At 46.5% G+C, this 18,388-nt stretch overlaps 2 protein-coding genes and 1 long non-coding RNA gene across 8 annotated transcripts in view; 1 reads left to right on the plus strand and 2 right to left on the minus strand.

Moving 5' to 3' along the window:
- The window catches only part of LOC100472638 (zinc finger protein 484), a 117,873-nt gene extending 117,682 nt beyond the window's left edge, over positions 1 to 191 (minus strand). For 2 of the 4 annotated variants that reach the window (XM_034647374.1, XM_034647373.1), the window contains exon 1: positions 58 to 186. In XM_034647374.1, the coding sequence (XP_034503265.1) occupies positions 58 to 84 (27 nt within the window). In that variant the 5' untranslated portion in view covers positions 85 to 186. Of the gene's footprint in view, positions 1 to 57 lie in introns of all 4 variants that reach the window. The other 2 variants (XR_004621827.1, XM_034647375.1) reach the window with 2 other exon arrangements.
- Positions 44 to 6,520, plus strand: LOC105241324. Of its 2 annotated transcripts, none has more exons than XR_004621829.1 (3): positions 44 to 615; positions 5,826 to 5,976; positions 6,465 to 6,520. It is a non-coding gene; the product is annotated as an uncharacterized LOC105241324 (long non-coding RNA). The 2 variants fall into 2 exon arrangements; XR_860373.3 differs by having other exon boundaries at positions 6,461 to 6,517.
- On the minus strand, positions 2,798 to 13,406 carry LOC117797016 (zinc finger protein 558-like). 2 transcript variants are annotated; one of them, XM_034647393.1, is made up of 5 exons: positions 12,779 to 13,406; positions 12,302 to 12,409; positions 5,108 to 5,233; positions 4,779 to 4,871; positions 2,798 to 2,934 (listed from the first exon to the last, which is right to left on the minus strand). In XM_034647393.1, the coding sequence occupies exons 1-4, from the start codon at positions 12,819 to 12,821 to the stop codon at positions 4,828 to 4,830; spliced, it is 321 nt and encodes a 106-aa protein (XP_034503284.1). In that variant the 5' UTR covers positions 12,822 to 13,406; the 3' UTR covers positions 2,798 to 2,934; positions 4,779 to 4,827. The 2 variants fall into 2 exon arrangements, with proteins under 2 accessions (XP_034503284.1, XP_034503283.1); XM_034647392.1 differs by lacking the exon at positions 2,798 to 2,934 and having other exon boundaries at positions 4,044 to 4,871.
- Positions 13,407 to 18,388: the final 4,982 nt, after the last annotated feature.

Raw genomic sequence — 18,388 nt, forward strand, 5'->3', positions numbered from 1 at the left:
AGGCCAGGGTTTCCCCCCTCTCTCCACAATCTCCACACCGAACTCCCTCCTGCCCACCTGCGGACCGAATCTGCCCGCGAGCATCCCGGGTCCCCGCGAAGCGCGCGGCGGCCGGCGACGGCGGGCCCAGGTTCGCGGACGGCGTGCGCCGGTCGCGGTCCGGCCGGGAGTGCGCAGCCCCGCCTCGCGGCCTCCGTAGTTCTGGCGGCGTGCGCAGCCCCCCGCCTCGCGGCCACCGTAGTTCCGGGGTCGGGGCCGGGGGCGGTTCCGCGGGCGGAAGTTGCTCTAGAACGGCGTGTGTGCGGTCGCCGGTGTCTCCGTGAACCAGAAACCTGCGGCCGGAGCGTTTGCCTGGTCTGTCAGTGATGGCTGGGTTCGTGGCGCGGTGCCCCGGCTCGTGATGAGACACCTGCGAGGTCAGCGTTCGCGCGCGTGGGCTCAGTGAGGATGGCTGTGACCCTGAGGTTCAGGGGGTCGGCGTGGGACCGGCGCGCGGGGCTGTGTGCTCGCTGGCGGCGTGACGGTCGGGCCAGGGACGCGGACTCTGTGGGCTAGTAACGTTGGTCCGTGGCTGCGCATTTGGGTCCTGAAGTTTGGAGATGAGGATCTGGTGAGGTCAGTGGCGAACTGATGGGGGTTGGTCACTCTCGGGGCTCAGGTGGTAGAGACCTCGTGGTACCTGATCACAGGAGGAAATTTTAATAGTTGAGAGTATAGTACATTCATGTGCTTGGTGCTAAGTCATGTCTCCCTTTAAATAGTCTGCAGTCTCATAATCACTACCCTGTGAATTTTTAGAAAGTTATTTTTAATTGACACTCAATAAAATAATCTCTTTTTGGTGTAGAATTTAAGCATTTTGTGTAACCATCACCACATTCAAGATGCCTCCTGAATTTTTAGCTCTTGCGCCACCATTTAGTACCCTGGTGACCTTGGGCAACCTTCTTCAGAGCACTGTGTGTCTCCACTGGGAGAATTAAGTGAGTTAATACACGACTATGGCACAGATTGATTGCTCAACAGCTCTTAGCTATTAAGTTATATTTTCTCCATGTAATTTTATTTTATTCTTCACACGGGATGATTGTAATGTCATCCACTTTTTACTGAATTGAGGTGTCAACTTTTATATTAATTTCTGATAATTTGATCACAATCATTCTCTTGTGGATAGCTGAGTGAACTAGGAGCTGTGTCTGAGTCGGAGGCTATATGGCAGCTTCACTTAGGCCACTGAACAGAAACATGTCTTCCTTGCATTCCTTTACTCAGACTCTTTTATTCAGGAATTATTGTGCACCTGTGTGTACTAATATCCAGTGATCCAGGTAAAGATACCATGTTATGGAGTCGGTGACAGGCAGTATGTATAAATACAGACAGGTGAGGAAGGTGGTTTTCTGTAGTAAGTGCAGTGAGGAAGATGGCAGCAGGGTTGAGTGTGACTGTGGGAAGCCACTGGAGGGTTTTAAAGCAGGGGAGTAAACAGATCTGTTTCACTTTTAAAAACCAGTCTGGATGCCAGAGGTGGGGTTGGGGAGAGTGTCCTGGGGATTTTATTATGGCTTATGTGTAAAATAACCAGTGTTAAAGAATAATAGGATATTGTTGGGAAAAAATGCAGTTAGAGCTACCATTAGAGCAACCCATTAGATTGGCCAGATATTTTAAATTAATTTATCTTTTCGAATGATATACGCATGGTAAAACACACAAATACACAGGCACACCAATAAATTTACAAAGTAGAAAAGTTTACAGAAAAAAGATGTTTTGTGGCGCCTGGGTGGCTCAGTCAATTAAGCATCTGACTTCGGCTCAGGTCATGATCCCAGGGTCCTGGAATCAAGTCCCTTGTTGGGCTCCCTGCTCAGTGGGGAGTCTGCTTCTCCCTTTCCCCCTGCCCCTCCCCCTTCCCCTGCTCATGTGCATGTGCACGCACTCTCCCTCCCTCCCTCCAATAAATAAAATCTTTAAAAAAAATTTAAAAATTAAAAAAAAAGAAAAATTACTAGAATAGTGGATAGAGTCTTATAGATATTCCTAGCTGTATTAGGTCAAAAGAAAGGAAGGACAACAAAAACAGAAAGGAGACAAGCCTTCAAAGAAACTTGCTGTTTGGTCTACAGTCAATATGAAGAAGTGACCTTTGGAGCCACAAAGAAAGATTAAATCATAGTTGATTATGCTTGTTCCTCAAGGAGTCAGTCTCACTGAGCAGTAGGAAGCAACAACTCAAATGTCCAAACAGAGCATCATGTCTCTGAACAAAGCCTTCCATTTCCTCTGGTTCTCCTACCAAAGACACAGACATGTCCAGCAGCAAAATCCTAGCAAATGTCCCCACTGTTTCGGGAGAACATCCACCCACTATAGGAGCAGGGAAGGACTCCTGGAGAGAAATGGGGAGTATTCCTTGCTAAAGGAGCTGAGACTGCAGAAAGATGGTTTTCTTGGGTTTCTGCCTTGGAGGTGGACTGATGCTGAAGTAAACTGGGATATAGTAATTCTAGTTTGAACATGGAGCACTTGTGAGGTATAACAAGGTGCCCAGCTTTGCGTGGGTTGGTGAGGCAGCAAAGCCCAAGCTGACGAAGCCTGGCTGGGTCCAAGGACCCGCCAAGAGGGCGCTTGGCTTTGGGCAGGGTAGAAATCAAATGTGAGTTGAGAGGAGGTGAGAGCAGAGTTTGTGGAAGACCTAGAAAGAGAACAGGTAACAGAGGGTCCAGGAGGCTTGGGAGGAAGAGTGAGTCTCATCTTTGCTTGGTGTCTGGGGTTTTTATTGAGGGTTGTGGTCTGATGCACGTGTCCTCTCGCATCCAGCAACGAAGACGAGTGTTTAGGTGTCCTCTATAAGCCACCTATGCCCTGGAGCCAGGGGTCTTGGCATGATGACCCCGCCTGGTCACTCCTCAGGTATTCCTTGTTGTGCTGGGAGTTAAAAAGAAATCATTAACTCTTTGACCTTTACAAGGACAACACACATTATCTGTACTATAAGGCGCGTGTAAGGGGGGGGGTGCAGGTCCTAGCAAGAAAAGAAGCAGGAAAGGGAGCGAAAAAGCAGCCCTTCATGGGGTCCCTTCAGAGGTCCACGCTTCTAGTGTGGGGCCCACTTGATGGTCTTGAGCTTAATGCCATCCTGCACCATCTCTGGGAGAGAGTTCGTTTCTCAAAGAGGCTTAGCTGAAGGTACTCTCCACTGTGTAGTCAGTCCATCGTTACCTAGCAACCTTGCTAAACTCTCGTTCAGCCTAATTGTCTGTACACTCTGTGTGGACCTTTATTTCTGTGAACCTTGAGTGTTTTGTTTCCTTATTTTTAGTCCTTTGTTTCTGCTTTGGTTTGGTTTTGTTGTTTGGTCTCACAATGACGTCTGGAACCTCCAGGACGATCCTCAGTAGTCATGGTGACTGTAGCTGTCCTCCTGTAGTGTCTGGTGTTATGGGGAATGCTTCTTAACATTTCACTGTTAACTATAATGTTGCTGTTCTATTAATTAAAATAACGATGATCTTTACGTACTCAAAGTTTATAAAAATACTTTTTTCCTTAGAAGATTTATGCTTTTTTTTTTTTTAAGGTTTTATTTATTTATTTGACAGAGAGAGACAGCCAGCGAGAGAGGGAACACAAGCAGGGGGAGTGGGAGAGGAAGAAGCAGGCTCCAGCGGTGCAGGGAGCCCGACATGGGGCTCGATCCCAGGACCCTGGGATCACACCCTGAGCTGAAGGCAGATGCTTAACGATGGAGCCACCCAGGCGCCCCAAGATTTATACTTTCAAACACATTAATTTACATCTTAAATTAATTTTTGTATTGTTATTGTTGAGAATTTGGCTAAACTGCTCTGTAATACTTCTGTGTCAGCATCCCATTTTCGGCCAAATGGCCTGCAGAAGCCTTGAAGTGATGCTTGCATCTCCTTCTAGTGCGTGCCCTAAATAACAGCGTCACAAATAAATGTAAGTTTCTGATATGATTTCCTCATCAGCCCTGTGATAAGCAGTCTCCCCCGCCTCACGGAGCCTTCCCCTTACGTACCGCTTACATAAGAACTCCCTCCCTCCCGAAAACTTACCAAAGCCAGCCCTAACCCAGAAACCCCAAAGCACTCACAGACCCTAAAAAGGCATGAACCCCAGGTTCTGTTGTGCTGGCTCTGCCTGCATCCTGCCTTGTCCACACAGCAAGGCCCCTCAAGGTCTGTGTGTGTCTCCTCCAAGGCTTGTGAGTAGTAAACGTCTCCATTTAGATTCCTTTGTGGCCTTGGTTGGATGCAGCTCACCACTGTACAGTCTGGGTTCTACTTTACAGATGTTATTTTAACAACGTCACAACAGTTGTAAGAGTTGAGGATGGCAAGTGGTAAGAGGGTCACTTTGACAGAGATGCAAAGGGACTGAGGAAGAGGAGTATCACACAGTAATTTGGAAAGAAGGTAGATCCCTTGGGGCCTCAGTGCACAAAGGGATGAATCTAAACTCACAGCATGAATGAGGGAAAATAGGGGTGTCGGGGGGACAGCGACAGGCCACAAAGGCACAGCCTGGTGAGAAGACCCAAAGTGAGCTCTGGCGTCAGTGAGAGCGTCACCTGCTGCTCAAGCCGGGAGGCAGCTGCTGGGAGAGATACGCACCTGAGGGTCACGGGATTTCTGTGATACTCTTGCTTGGAGTCTTAAAAGGCCGAGGTCACACTCAGAAAGGCCAGCCTCTTCCTCGCTCACCGGAGTTTGAGTTCCCTCTCTCCCCTGTGTCTGACCCATACTCACCTAAGCAGGGATCACCTGCAGTTCTCCCCTCATCCATCCCTGGCTCTTCTCACTCCAACTTGAAGATCACATCTGCTGGAGGAACTGGACACCCTGTCAGTGGAAAACCACAAAAAACTGGGGATTCAGGGGCCACATAATTAAGCTTCCCTTTTACATTTCAGTAACGTAAACATGTTTTACTGGTAAGAGAGCTACACCTTCAGTCTCCAAAGGGAGTCTGAAATTTTGAGAACTTAGAGACTCAGCACAGCCTTCCTAAGTTCCAGGCCCCACTTCTGCCCCACAGTGTCCACAGGGCCAAGCCTGCACGGACCAGTGGCACTCACCCACAGAAGCCAGGCGGTGGCAGTTCTCAAGCATCCCGTCCGTGTACAGGGTCCTCTGTGTGGGGTCAGGTGCTGCCACTCCTCCTGGCTGAAGGCCACAGTCACGTCCTTCAAAGACACCAATGCCTGTAAGAGAAAACCCAAGGCAGTCTGCATTGGGTGACGAGTTCTTAGAAATGGATTGTATCCATTCATTAAATGGACTTAGCCATAGTCCCACATTCATGACGTAGGAGCCAAGAGGATGAGATTATGAATGTGTGGGGCTTATGGTGAGCTTTCCAGCTGTGCTGTCCTGCCTGAAATCTGACCCCAGTCTTTCCTGTGAGCTTTCATATTGTGCTGCAGGACTGAGTCTACGACACATATACGTATGCGTGTTTTTTAACTAAAATTTACACACATTTAAATAATTCCTTAAGCAGATTATTTTTTAAAAAAGCAATGTCATTTTTTGCTATCTTATTTAAAATCTTACTAAAGGATACTTAAGCGCAAGTAACTGTCAGAGTTTTTGAACTTTGGGCAAAAATATATAGCAAACATTTTACATTGTGATTCTGGTATGCCTATAGATTAATATGTACATTAAAATGAAAGTTTCACAAAATACTCTAACTGCCATGTGAAGTAATTGGAGACTTAACTCTTTTCCATTACATTTATCTCTCTTCTCTGTTATTTATTTTGTTTTATTTATATCCAATTCGAACTGCAGTTTGAAAGCACTATTCCAGAGAGTATAAAGGGGATGGAAGTTTTTGGTTGCTTGTGGTTTGTTTTCCACCGGGAATATGTGACACACCACGTCATCCTGGTCAGGTGCACCGTCTGTGTGGGAATTTAGCCTCCCCTCCCCCCATATTAAGGTACGTGGCTTTTTGCTTCTTTTGACTATGTTACCACTAGATCGTTTTCTATTTAACTCAATTAATTCTTTCTAAATGAGGAGCCTGAAATAGAAGTTGTCCTGGCCTTTCTCATAATTTGCCACCCCTGCCCCATTAGAAACCACAAGCCCTCAGGCAGCGAAGGCTGAAGGCCAGGTAGGATGCTGCCCAATTGGGTCACTGTTTTCCGATGACCCTACCACGAGTTCCCCTCCACAGCCACAGATGTGTTCAAGAAAAAGGGCACTTCCACTTTTAGGGAAGGTAGAGTAGACATATATTTCCTATTTTTCCCAGTAAGTGCTGGACGTTTTATATAGAAGACTGAAAGGCACAAAGAAGGAGGCAGACTAGTTAATGACTTTGGGAGCCAAGGACTGACACAGCAGTGCATTCCCTGGTTTTTCTATCTATCTATCTTTCTTTCTTCCTTTCTTTTTTTTAATATTTGTTTCTTTGACAGAAAGACAGCCAGCGAGAGAGGAAACACAAGCAGGAGGAGTGGGAGAGGAAGGAGCAGGCTCTCCCAGCGGAGCAGGGAGCCTGATGTGGGGCTCGATCCCAGGACCCTGGGATCACGCCCTGAGCCAAAGGCAGACGCTTAACGACGGAGCCACCCAGGCGCCCCTGGTTTTTCTATTTGGAGCCAAAGAAGCCATAAACCTGGAAATGCAGGTGGTTGCAGACAGAAAAATCTTCAAAAAGAGGCGCTCTCTCTAGCTACAGCACCTGGAAAGGGACGGCCAGCAAGACAGAAGACTTTGAGACCATAACTGCTCTACTCCAGCCAAACGTGACCGAAGAAACGACCCCAGGCACAGGCCAGTGGGGACCCAAACCTTCTAACCTGCAGAGGCTGAAATGAGGTATCAGGACCACCACCCCTAGGGTAGTGCTGAGAAGGCCAAGTAGGAAGCTAGGACTTTAACCCCACTACCCTCTTGCTTTGGTGCCGGGACAGATGTGTGGGGACCTGGCAGTATGATGTAGCCTGACATCGTGGAGCAGTGTCAGATAAAGCCAGCTGAAACAGAAGTTTTAGATGAGATCCAGAATCTCATAACAGTATAAAATACTTAGGTTTCAATAAAAAAATCAAGAAAGCAGGAAGATAGCACACTGAATGAAAAAGACCACAAATAAATGCCGACGAATGTGACACAGAGATGTTGACATTACCTAACAAGGAATTAAAAGCAGCCTTGATTAAAATGTTTCAGTAAATAATTATGAACACTACTGAAACAAATGAAAAATAGCCTCAGCAAAGAAATAGAAGAAATAAGGATGAAACAAATGGAACTTTCAGAAATTAAAAATACAATAACTGAAATAAAAAGTCCAGTGGCTGGGATCATGAGTAGAAAGGAGGACACGAAAGAATCAATAAACTGAAAGATAAAACAATAGAAATTATATAATCTGAACCACAGAGAGAAACTGGGGGAAAAAAAAAGAACCTCAGGAACTTAGAGAACCAATAACTAAGGTTCTAAGAATAACGTGACCAGAGTCCTAGAAGGAGAGGAAAGAGGCTAAGGAAGAAAAATCACATAATCATATCAAGTGATGCAGACAAAGCATCAATATCAACACCCATTTATGATTTAAAAAAATCAGGAAAATAGGAATAGAGGGGAACTCCCTCAACTTGATAGAGTAGCTACAAAAACCTACAGCTGACTCTAGTTAATGATGAAGGACTGAACACTCTGCCCAAGACTGGGAACAAGACAGGAATGTCTACCCTCAACATTGTTTTTCAGCACAGTACTGGGAGTCCTGACCGATTCAGCAGAGTAAGAGATGGAAATAAAAGGCATAGTTATTAGAATAGAAGGGGTAAAGCTGCTCCTATTTACAGATGAAAAAATGGTTTGTATAGAAAATTCTAAGGAACCTATATGGTAGTAGGATACATAAGATCGACATAAAGATTAATTGTATTTCTATATACTAGCAAAGGATGCTGAAATTAAGTACAGTTCCATTTACAATTACTCAGAAAATGAAATATTTAGGTGTAAATGTAATAAACATGTACTGGACTTTATGCTGAAAACAATGCTGATTTAAAAAAAAAAATAAAATAAATGGAGGAAGACCCTGTGTTCCTGAATTGGAAGAGTCAATAAAGATGTTAATTACCCAAAAAATGATACATACGTCTTTTTAAAACATTTATTTATGTATTTATTTGAGAGAGTGGGTGGGGGAGGGGCAGAGGGAGAGAATCTCCAAGCAGACTCCCTGCTGAGCACGGAGCCCAATGGAGGGCTGGATTCTACAGCCCAAGAGCATGACCTGAGCTGAAACCAAGAACCAACACTTAACCAGTTGAGCCACCCAGATGCCCCCATACATAGGCTTAATGCAGTTTCTATCCAACTCCAAGAATTTTTGAAGATACAGACAAGATTTTTTCTAAAATTTATATGGAAAGGTCAAGGGATAACAATTAGGAGAAGAATGAAGTGGGAAGAATCTGCCTGGCACTGTGTGTGGGTCCCTGGACAGCCACAGTAACCCTGATTTCGAGGTACCAGCAGAGGAACAGACACACAGACCGGGAGCCTCTTCACCGAATGGTGCTGGGCAACTGGATACTGTGGGTAAGAGACAGACTTCGCAAGCTGAGGGGTTGACTCTGCTTATCCTCAAGAAACAGTGGGGCTTCGACTGGCTCCTGATGGATGACCTCGGGACCTCGGGGTTGCCCTGCCTGATGAGAGAGGCTTTGGGTACCTTGGGCCTTAGGCCGCGCCAGATAGTTTATGCTAATGTGATTTACTGTGGGCCTGGGGCTGCACTTCGACAGCATGACCTCTGGAGGGGTTGTGGGCAGAGTAACTAAGGGAAGACACATGGTGACAGACCCGCAGTAAAAACCACAGACACAAGCCTTGGGGCGCGCCTCTGTTAGCAGTAATCTGCACAAGTTGTCACACACTGGTGTGGGAACTTAAGTGCGTCTCCACCGCTCCACTGGGAGTTGGCAACTGGACTTGACCTTTTGCGACTTCTGCCTTCGCTGATTTTAAACTGTATACTTTTTCTGTAATAGTTACTGTTAGTCTAACAGAGTTTGAGTTCTGTGAGTCCTCATGAATTACCAAATCTGAAATAAAGAAGGATGAGAAGGTAGGGGTTGATAAATCTTTGACTCTTGGGTGGCTACTGGGTCATTCATGGTAGGAGATGGTGGCCACGTTGCAATCAGCTCATAGAGATAAAAGTTATCAGTGGGATTTAGTAACGATAGCTCCAATTCCCAAAGAGTTGGCTCTGAAGATACATGAGGAAATATAAAATAACATTAAACAAGCTAGACAGCCAACCTCATGGTCACTGTTGTCTGAAATTAAATAAAGGTGAGCACCAGGGAAGACTACCCAGCAGTGCCAGGCTGGGACTCCAGCCAGTCGGGGCTACAGCCACTGGCCTCAGGGCCACTCCCAAAGGGAAAAATGATGGGGAAACAACAGAAAATCAGAGTGACTCACAAGCAAATGGAAAAAACGAGATAGTCAAGGGGTTCTTCCGCAGCAGGTGATATTCTTTAGACAGTTATTGAGAAATGGGATGAACAAAGAATATATTGACAGGGACAACACAGAGGTTTTAATGCAGCACAATCAGAGGTGGGTGGACCAATGTGGCTCCCAATGGTCCCCCAACACTCAAAGAGCCTAAACCACTTGGCTCTGTTTTCTCAAATTTAAGTACAAATTTGGAAAAAACTTTAAAACTGGAAGTCAGAGATGACACTGAGTAAGCTGACAGGCCATCTGGGACAATGGCTCAGCAAACTAATCAGGACAAGGTCTGGTGAATGAGCAAGTCCCCTAGCTTAACCATGGGCTGGAGAGCCAAGATCATAGGCACACATGTGGGTAAGTTGTCCAGGTCGTAAAGAGACTTTTCTAGGACTCTGTGGCATGGGATCCCAATGCACTGGGATTCCCAAACCTGGGGGTGTAACCTAATGGGGCTACAGTTGACTGGGGGAAGATACAGGGATGCAGTGGTTACTGGTAAGCTGGGATAAGAATTGGGATGTTTGAACAGACTTTATGCAAAGTGGTTGGGTCTCATTTACTTGAATGTATTATTGGGGTGGTTATTATCTCTGGCTAGGCAACACTGCCCCTACCTAGAATTGTAAAACAAGGCATGAGTTTACCCTCTGGCCAGTATTAAATGAACATGCAAAATGGGGAACCAGCAGAATTGCCTAAACCCACACAGTTTGTTAATTTCAACAGTGTCAAACACCTGGTGGCCAAAAGAGCGTACCACTCTACTTAATGACACATCAGAAGCCTGAGTGCCAGCACCAACAAATTCAAATAGCCCTGGGTGGCCCACGGGAAAGGGTGATGATGGCTCAGAGAGCCCGTAGGCAGACTGGGGCTTAAGGCAAAAGCCCGTGAGCACCTCCCAGTGGTGATCATTGGGATTCTGGAAGAGAAAATCTCCAGAAGCAGTGGTGTCATTTGAAGTACTTAATGGCTTCCTATCAAGCATAATTGAAACTTCCCCCAGTACTGAATGACATAAAATAATTTTGAAATCTGAAATACCCATAATGGCTCAGGTGATGTCAGACACACACTACAGGAAGGAAGGCAGTGCCCAGGGAGTTCCATAATAAAGTGGGAATGGTTGACACAGGAGCGTGGTGCTGGGGGTGCAAGGAGGTGACCCTTGTGTTCCTGTGCAAGCAGACTCTTCCCCCCCCAGGGCTAGCTTTGGAACCACTGCAGAGCTGCCAGATCCCATGGCCGCACTGAGGGTGCTCTGTGAACAGCTCTCGATTGGCCAGTAAAGAGCTTCTTGCTTTATAGATGGAAATTCCAAGGTGAATGGACAGCACCCAGTTTCAAAGGTGGTGGCCGACTCATTGAACAACTGACAGAGGAAGGTAAGAACAAATCCGCTCAGTGTGCTGAACTGCCTACTGTTTTTCTTGCTGCGACGGAAGAATGGAAAATGAAAAGAGCCCTAATGTTTGGGTTTTTACCACTTCGTGTCAGTGGCCAAAGGCCTGGCCACACAAGCAGGCAGATGGGCACTGGAAAACTGGAATGAATACGTGAAACAGGATTTTTAGGGCATTGAAAATACCTGCATGGGGCACAGCCTGTGGAATCACTGAGGGAATTTAAGGGGCACATTGAAGCAGGACAGGCCAGTGTCCTGAAGACGGACGCCTTCCAGGACAAGTTAGGGATTGGACCCAGTAGGTGATTATCCTACTGAGCTCACTTGGGGTGGCCAGCTGGGCTCTCCGAATGCGTGGACATGCAGGCGTGGCCGCAGCAGTGTAGGGAAGTGCTGCTCACCCATACGTCCCTCTTGTGCCCTCCAAGCAAAACTGCCAACGGGAGGGTGACTGCGATGGCTGTCAGGCCTCACTCACGGCTGACAAGCTAACAGACTAGCATCCCTGGGGGCTACAAATGAGTCCTCACAGGGATAGACACTCTGGGCTTTGCATACTTGGTTTTAGATGCAAATACTGCAAATACAAAAAAAATAATAGAAACAAGAAATACTGGGCTCCTGGGTGGCTCAGTTGGTTAAGCATCTGCACTTCGGCTCAGGTCATGATCTCTGGGTCCTGGGATCAAGCCTCACAGCAGGCGCCCTCTCAGCAGGGAGTCTGCTGCTTGTAATGCAAGCGCCTGAGTTACTCTGATTGCCGGCACATCTACTTGAGAGACGGCCATCTGGACACCTTGCCAGCCCCACGACTGGAGGAAGACCCAGCCCGACCCCCTTCCCTGCAGGCTCCTCTGTCTAGAGAGATCTCAGTTGACTTTAATCAGTGACCATTTGGCCCACTTGTTTTTTCTCTTCCCCAGCTTAAAATTCCAGCTCCTGTTTTCAGTTCATCAATGAAGAGTGAGCCCTCGAAACTCCAGGCCCCCACCCTCGACCTCAATCAAAGCAGAACCCCAGGCCTGCACTTTCTCTGAGACCCCACTGGGGGACCCAGGCATGCCGGGCGCTCACCAGGACTTTTGAGTGATAAACCTTTTTTTCACGGTTCCTGAAGGTTAGTGCTGGGTGTCCTGCAGTCATGAGAAGCACAAGGCTGGTCCAGTCGTGACACTGCTTATGGACAGGCCGGGACCGGCATTTCTAACTTATAGGACAGTTCAGGTCACTGCAGTAATAATTGTCCTGCACTTGGAATGTTCGATACTTCTTGTTTCGACGGGCTGGAAATGCTCCTTTGTTCGATACTTCTTGTTTCGGCGGGCTTGAAATGCTCCTTTGAAGGGAAAACATTACTTACCCTGTCTATCCCGAGGTTCACCCACAGGCTGGGATGCGGGGTCTCTGGGAGAAGGGGTTTCCTGGGGAAGAACGAGGCTTCCCGGGGCTTGTGCTGGGTCTCTGCTGCCTGTGGAGACAGAGAGCATGTGCTGGTTATGGCGAGAACCCTCACCCGCACCAGGTACCCTGGCTACCAAGGGCCTTGGGCCAGTGAGGACACAGAGGCCACCTTGGCAGGGTGCCAGTTGTGCCCCCACCCTCTGGAACGTTGGGTCTGGGTGGAAGGAGGAGCATTTCCCCTTGCTGCTTACTGTTAGCAGGGCCTCTTTGTGCTGGGGGAGGCTGCTGCTAGAGGGATTCCTGCTCCAGCCTGGGCTCTCCTTTGTGTTAGGTCGGCCCACCTGCTGTTGGTGGGGGGGGGTGGGGGGGTGTCTAAGACACCCACTACTGTGTTTTTCCAGCCATGGGGCTCCAAACCAGTTCGCCTTCCTCTTACCACTTCCCAGACTTCTCCTTTGGTTGTCTTTAGTTATGCCCATGGTTTATAGTGGTTCTGACCTAGAGGGGCAAGTAGAAACAGGTCTGTGCCGTCTCGTATGGACCCAAGGTCTGTTCAGCTTAAAAAACACGTGCTGGACTGTTTTCTAAATCAACGGTCCTGTTTCACGTGCCCAACAGCAGCACACCCTTACCCACACACCATAGGGTCGGATTTCTAACTTCTAGCCGTTCTAGTGGGTACATGATGATTCTCACTGTGGCTTTAATTTCCCATTTTCCTAACGACTAACGATGCCAAGCACCACTCGTGCCTGATGCCATGTGTGCACCTTCTCTGGTGAAACGTCTGTTCAGATCTTTTGCCAAATTAAAAAACTGGGTTGTTTGTCTTATTATTGAGTTCTGAGAGCTCCTTACATATTCGAGAAACAAGTCTAGATGTTTTACAAATATTTTATCAGTCTCTGAATTGCCTTTCCATATATACACCTTTTGAAGAGCAAGTCTTTAAGTCTTTAATTTTCAAGCCCAACTTATATTTTCTTGTGTTTTTTTTTTTTTTAAAGATTTTATCTATTTATATGAGAGAGAGAGGGACAGCAAGCAGGGAGGGGAAGAGACAGAGGGAGACAGAGAATCTCAAGGTGACTCTTTGCTGAGCATGGAACCTGATGCAGGGCTCAATCCCAGGACACTGAGATCATGACCTGAGCCTAAATGAGAAATATTTGCCTCGACCACCACGTATTAGTCTCCTGTTGCTACTATGATAAATTATCACAAACTAAGCGGCCTAAGATGACACGAGCTTACTGCTTCGCAGCTGAAGTCCGATGCGTCTGGATGGTTCCTTTGCTAAGTCTCACAAGGGCCCCAACTGTGGGGTCCACTAGCTTGGCTCTTATGAGACAGAGGCCCTGGGAAGAACCGTTTCTAAAGCTAGCCAGAGTACTGGCCGGTTCCGGCTCCTTCCTGCTGTAGGACTGTGGCCCCTTTCCCTGGGTGTTGCCATCTGGGGCGACTGCAGCCCCTAGAGGCCTTGCCCCGTCTCGCACTGGGCCTCCGCCTCAGAGAGCCAGCAAAGGCACAGCAAATCCTTGCTTGGAATCTCTTACCCCTTCTGTTTCTGGCCCCCAGAGAAATTCTCTGCTTTTAAAGGCTCCTGTGATTAGATTGCCTGCCCCCCCCCCATAGATCAGGATAATCTCTTTAATCATAAAGCCTACAACCTTAATCACAGCTGCAGTTTCTTTAGCATCTGCTCTATTTGTCGGTTCCAGGGATTAAGACATAGGTATCTCGGGGCTATTCTACCTATCCTACCAGGCCACCGAGATTTTTCTCCCGTTTCCTTAAAGAAAATGGATCAATTGTAGCTCTCCCATTTAGTTCTGTTAATAAATTTATTGTGCTAAAATACACGTATCTTTGTTATATTTACATTTTGATACATTTTCAGTTACTCTTTACGTACGGAGAGGTAGAGGTCGGGGCTCTGTGTCCGCTTGTCNGTTAATAAATTTATTGTGCTAAAATACACGTATCTTTGTTATATCTACATTTTGATACATTTTCAGTTACTCTTTACGTACGGAGAGGTAGAGGTCGGGGCTCTGTGTCCGCTTGTCCCGATACCATTTTGGGGAAAAGATTATCCTCTTCCCACTGATGTCTTCGGCATTGTTTAAAAAAAAGTCAACTGAAAATACATATGTAGGTCTGTTTCTGGATTCTCTACTCTGATCATTAGATCTACTTATTATCTTTATGCCGATTCCATAGCTTTAATTATTATAGTTTTAGAAGTCTTGTAATCAGATCAAATCCTCCAACTTTTACTTCTCTTTGAAAGTTTATTTGGCTTTTAAATCCTTCACGTTTCCACATCATTTTTAAATTAGCCTGTTAATGTCTATGAAAAAAGCCCTGCTGGGATTTAAAAAAATTTTTTATTTAAATTCCAGTAGCTAACATACAGCGTAACACTAGTTTCAGGTGTACAGTAGTGATTCACCGCGTCCATCCGTCACCCCACGCTCATCGCAGCAGGTGCATTTGTACTCCCCGTCATCCACTTCCCCGTCCCCCACTGCCCTGCCCTCTGGCGAGTGTGTTCTCTGTAGTTAAGAGTCTGTTTCTTGGTTTGCCTGTTGTTTTTTTTTCCCATTTGCTTGCTTGTTTTGTTTTGTAAATTCCACATATGAGTGAAATAATATAATTGTCTTTCACTTAGCATAATATTCTGCTGGGATTTTGATTGAGATTACCTTGAATTGTCAATATTGAGCCTGTGGATCCATGACCTTGTTATGGCCTGAATTGTTCCTTCAAACCTCATGTTGCAGCTCTAACCCCCGGTCCGTCAGAGTTTCTCAGACATTCCTTGTTTGTGATGATCTTGACAGTCTCGAGTCGGTACTGTGTGGAATGGCTCTCAATGTGGGCTTGTCTGAGGTTTTCCTCATATTATTTTTTTGTTCAAATTGTTCCAGTTTTGGCCAGTGGGAGCTCTTTCAGGCCGGCTTCTGTCCCTTTGACATTAAAAATACCTCAAAAGTGTAACAGATACCTAGAATTTACCAACTTAACCACTTTTACAGGAACCATTTAGTAGTGTTAACTATATTCACAGGTGTGAAAAGACCTCCAGAACTTCTTCCTCTTGCAAAACTGAAACCTTCCCGTTGAACAAGTTCCCCTTCCCTTCCCTGCTGCAGCTGCAGTGGCTGGATTCCTCCGGGGACCTCACAGAAGCACTTGGCACAATGTCCCCAGGGCACATCCTTCTCTTTAGAGATTGAACGCTATTCACTGAGTATAAATACCAGATAAATAGTAACGCTTCTGTGGAGCTGGGTGTGCTGAATCTCTCCGACGCCCAGGCTTCAGTTCTTTGGGTTTAAATTTTTTTTTTTTTTAAGATTTTTTTATTTATTTATTCAACAGAGATAGAGACAGCCAGTGAGAGAGGGAACACAAGCAGGGGGAGTGGGAGAGGAAGAAGCAGGCTCACAGTGGAGGAGCCTGATGTGGGGCTCAATCCCATAACGCCGGGATCACGTCCTGAGCCGAAGGCAGACGCTTAACCACTGTGCCACCCAGGTGCCCCATCTTTGGGTTTAGATCCAGGTTGCCAGATCATTTTTCGCTTTTTGAGGAACCTCCGTACCGTTTTCTACAGCGACCACATTTTGCATTCTCACCGACAGTGCACAGGCGTTCCAACGATCCTGACCAACACCTGTTCTTTTTTTTCCCGTCCGACTTTGTGGAGTTGAAATGCATTAATTGTAGCAGCCAGACACGCACCACTCTGCTCCCCTCCAGAAGACCCCGCCGGAGCAGCTGCTGGACAGCCTCCCGCCGGGCATCTGTGCTGTAGCTGCGCTGCCCCCGGCGGCTCCCAGCCACGGACTGACCAAGGCGGGCAGGCGAAGCCAGGTCATGTCCGCCACTCTTCACGAGGAAGCCCCGCCTGACCAGGGTGTTCCCAGGTTGCCCTGCAGGCTGGGCTTTTTCTTTTTCTTTTTTTTTTTTTTTTAAAGATTTTATTTATTTATTCGACAGAGATAGAGACAGCCAGCGAGAGGGAACACAAGCAGGGGGAGTGGGAGAGGAAGAAGCAGGCTCCTGGTGGAGGAGCCTGATGTGGGACTCGATCCCNAGCCAGAGTACTGGCCGGTTCCGGCTCCTTCCTGCTGTAGGACTGTGGCCCCTTTCCCTGGGTGTTGCCATCTGGGGCGACTGCAGCCCCTAGAGGCCTTGCCCCGTCTCGCACTGGGCCTCCGCCTCAGAGAGCCAGCAAAGGCACAGCAAATCCTTGCTTGGAATCTCTTACCCCTTCTGTTTCTGGCCCCCAGAGAAATTCTCTGCTTTTAAAGGCTCCTGTGATTAGATTGCCTGCCCCCCCCCCATAGATCAGGATAATCTCTTTAATCATAAAGCCTACAACCTTAATCACAGCTGCAGTTTCTTTAGCATCTGCTCTATTTGTCGGTTCCAGGGATTAAGACATAGGTATCTCGGGGCTATTCTACCTATCCTACCAGGCCACCGAGATTTTTCTCCCGTTTCCTTAAAGAAAATGGATCAATTGTAGCTCTCCCATTTAGTTCTGTTAATAAATTTATTGTGCTAAAATACACGTATCTTTGTTATATCTACATTTTGATACATTTTCAGTTACTCTTTACGTACGGAGAGGTAGAGGTCGGGGCTCTGTGTCCGCTTGTCCCGATACCATTTTGGGGAAAAGATTATCCTCTTCCCACTGATGTCTTCGGCATTGTTTAAAAAAAAGTCAACTGAAAATACATATGTAGGTCTGTTTCTGGATTCTCTACTCTGATCATTAGATCTACTTATTATCTTTATGCCGATTCCATAGCTTTAATTATTATAGTTTTAGAAGTCTTGTAATCAGATCAAATCCTCCAACTTTTACTTCTCTTTGAAAGTTTATTTGGCTTTTAAATCCTTCACGTTTCCACATCATTTTTAAATTAGCCTGTTAATGTCTATGAAAAAAGCCCTGCTGGGATTTAAAAAAATTTTTTATTTAAATTCCAGTAGCTAACATACAGCGTAACACTAGTTTCAGGTGTACAGTAGTGATTCACCGCGTCCATCCGTCACCCCACGCTCATCGCAGCAGGTGCATTTGTACTCCCCGTCATCCACTTCCCCGTCCCCCACTGCCCTGCCCTCTGGCGAGTGTGTTCTCTGTAGTTAAGAGTCTGTTTCTTGGTTTGCCTGTTGTTTTTTTTTCCCATTTGCTTGCTTGTTTTGTTTTGTAAATTCCACATATGAGTGAAATAATATAATTGTCTTTCACTTAGCATAATATTCTGCTGGGATTTTGATTGAGATTACCTTGAATTGTCAATATTGAGCCTGTGGATCCATGACCTTGTTATGGCCTGAATTGTTCCTTCAAACCTCATGTTGCAGCTCTAACCCCCGGTCCGTCAGAGTTTCTCAGACATTCCTTGTTTGTGATGATCTTGACAGTCTCGAGTCGGTACTGTGTGGAATGGCTCTCAATGTGGGCTTGTCTGAGGTTTTCCTCATATTATTTTTTTGTTCAAATTGTTCCAGTTTTGGCCAGTGGGAGCTCTTTCAGGCCGGCTTCTGTCCCTTTGACATTAAAAATACCTCAAAAGTGTAACAGATACCTAGAATTTACCAACTTAACCACTTTTACAGGAACCATTTAGTAGTGTTAACTATATTCACAGGTGTGAAAAGACCTCCAGAACTTCTTCCTCTTGCAAAACTGAAACCTTCCCGTTGAACAAGTTCCCCTTCCCTTCCCTGCTGCAGCTGCAGTGGCTGGATTCCTCCGGGGACCTCACAGAAGCACTTGGCACAATGTCCCCAGGGCACATCCTTCTCTTTAGAGATTGAACGCTATTCACTGAGTATAAATACCAGATAAATAGTAACGCTTCTGTGGAGCTGGGTGTGCTGAATCTCTCCGACGCCCAGGCTTCAGTTCTTTGGGTTTAAATTTTTTTTTTTTTTAAGATTTTTTTATTTATTTATTCAACAGAGATAGAGACAGCCAGCGAGAGAGGGAACACAAGCAGGGGGAGTGGGAGAGGAA

The sequence above is a fragment of the Ailuropoda melanoleuca genome, chromosome 17 (genome assembly GCF_002007445.2).
Source record: "Ailuropoda melanoleuca isolate Jingjing chromosome 17, ASM200744v2, whole genome shotgun sequence".
Classification (NCBI taxonomy): Eukaryota; Metazoa; Chordata; class Mammalia; order Carnivora; family Ursidae; genus Ailuropoda; species Ailuropoda melanoleuca.